At 56.0% G+C, this 1294-nt stretch overlaps 1 protein-coding gene across 1 annotated transcript; it reads left to right on the forward strand.

Annotated features, from left to right (window-relative positions):
- Window positions 1-346: 346 nt before the first annotated feature.
- Window positions 347-1006, forward strand: ETH_00015110 (uncharacterized protein; the record flags this gene model as incomplete). The annotated part of the gene is made up of 1 exon (XM_013379276.1): window positions 347-1006. The coding sequence occupies one exon, from the start codon at window positions 347-349 to the stop codon at window positions 1004-1006; it is 660 nt and encodes a 219-aa protein (XP_013234730.1).
- Between the last annotated feature and the right edge of the window lie 288 nt (window positions 1007-1294).

Raw genomic sequence — 1294 nt, forward strand, 5'->3', positions numbered from 1 at the left:
CCGAGCAGATTGGCTGTTGAGGTTTATTCTTCTTGTTATTTTTCTCTTGTTTGTGAGGTGTTTGCGTTTTAGATTTGTTTTTACTTGTGTTTACTTCTCTTTGTTCTTTTCGCGTTCGTTTGCTGCTGCTGCTGCTGCTGCTGCTGCTGGTCACTGCAGTGACACCGCAGCGCTCGCTCTTCGGGTGTACGTACACTCGCGCGTCCTCCGCGGCCTCTCCGCTCTCCGTTCTTTTTGCTGTTTTCACTTCAGCAAATATATGTTTTTAAATAGCATTTAAAAGCCAAAGAGCAGCTCCTCCAAGCCTGCTGCTTCCTGCTGCTGTTCTCTCCCGCGCTTCAGCAAAATGAGGGCTTTCAATCCCCTTTCCGTGGCACTAGCTGTTTGTCTCTGGCTAGCTGCTGCTGCCCGCAGCAGCAGCAGCAGCAGCAGCAGCAGCAGCCTGGAGGCGATTCTGAAGAGCGCGGGCCGCGCCTTCCCCGAGCAGCGCCCAGCAGCAGCAGCAGCAGCACGCAGCAGCACGGACCTCTTCGCCGTCGGCTCTTGGCTAGCTGACTCCTTCTCAGCAGCTAGCCACCAGCTAGCCATGGCTGGCCTGGGCCTTGGGCTGCCGGACGCGCAGCGGCGGCTGCGGCCGCAGGGAGAAGCAGCAGCAGCAGCAAGTTTGCTGCTGGGGTCTCAGGCCCCCGTTGCTGCTGCTCCGTGGCTGCCTGCTGCAGCAGCAGCAGCGCCGGTGGGCTCGACGGTGCAGCAGCAGCGGCAGCAGCCGCAGCAGGAGCGGGAGCTTGCTGCAGCAGCAGCAGCAGCAGCGCAGGCGCTGCAGCAGCCCCCGGTGTACGTACAGCCCAGGGCCCGGCAAACCCTTTTTAATATTTCAGCTGCTCTCAAAAGTATTCAAAAAACCTCTTCGCAAACAAGATTGAAAGATGTCGACCGCGCAGCTCTCAGCCACCTCACTGCAGCAGCAGCAAAGGCCGCCGCGGACGTCGAGGTGACTAAACCCTAAACCCTAAACCCTAATTCCTGAAAAACCCTAGATCTCCAGGAGGAGGAGGCCGTTTGAGCTGGTTCTCGAGGGGCTTGCTGCTGCAGCAGGGAATCTAGCGAGTTAATTCAGCAGCAAATGGATTAATTAATTAATTAATTTTGTATTTTATTTTGTTTCTTTTTTATTTTCAGAGATTTATTGATGCTCAACAAAGCCTCCTCGCGAACTTGGCAGCTCTAGGCCGCGCCCTTCAGTCGCTGAAGGCCCCCTGGGAATACACTGCAACGGCGCCTCTTGCTGCTGCTG

This window comes from Eimeria tenella, genomic scaffold (assembly GCF_000499545.2).
Source record: "Eimeria tenella Houghton genomic scaffold, Eth_scaff171, whole genome shotgun sequence".
Lineage (NCBI taxonomy): Eukaryota > Apicomplexa > Conoidasida > Eucoccidiorida > Eimeriidae > Eimeria > Eimeria tenella.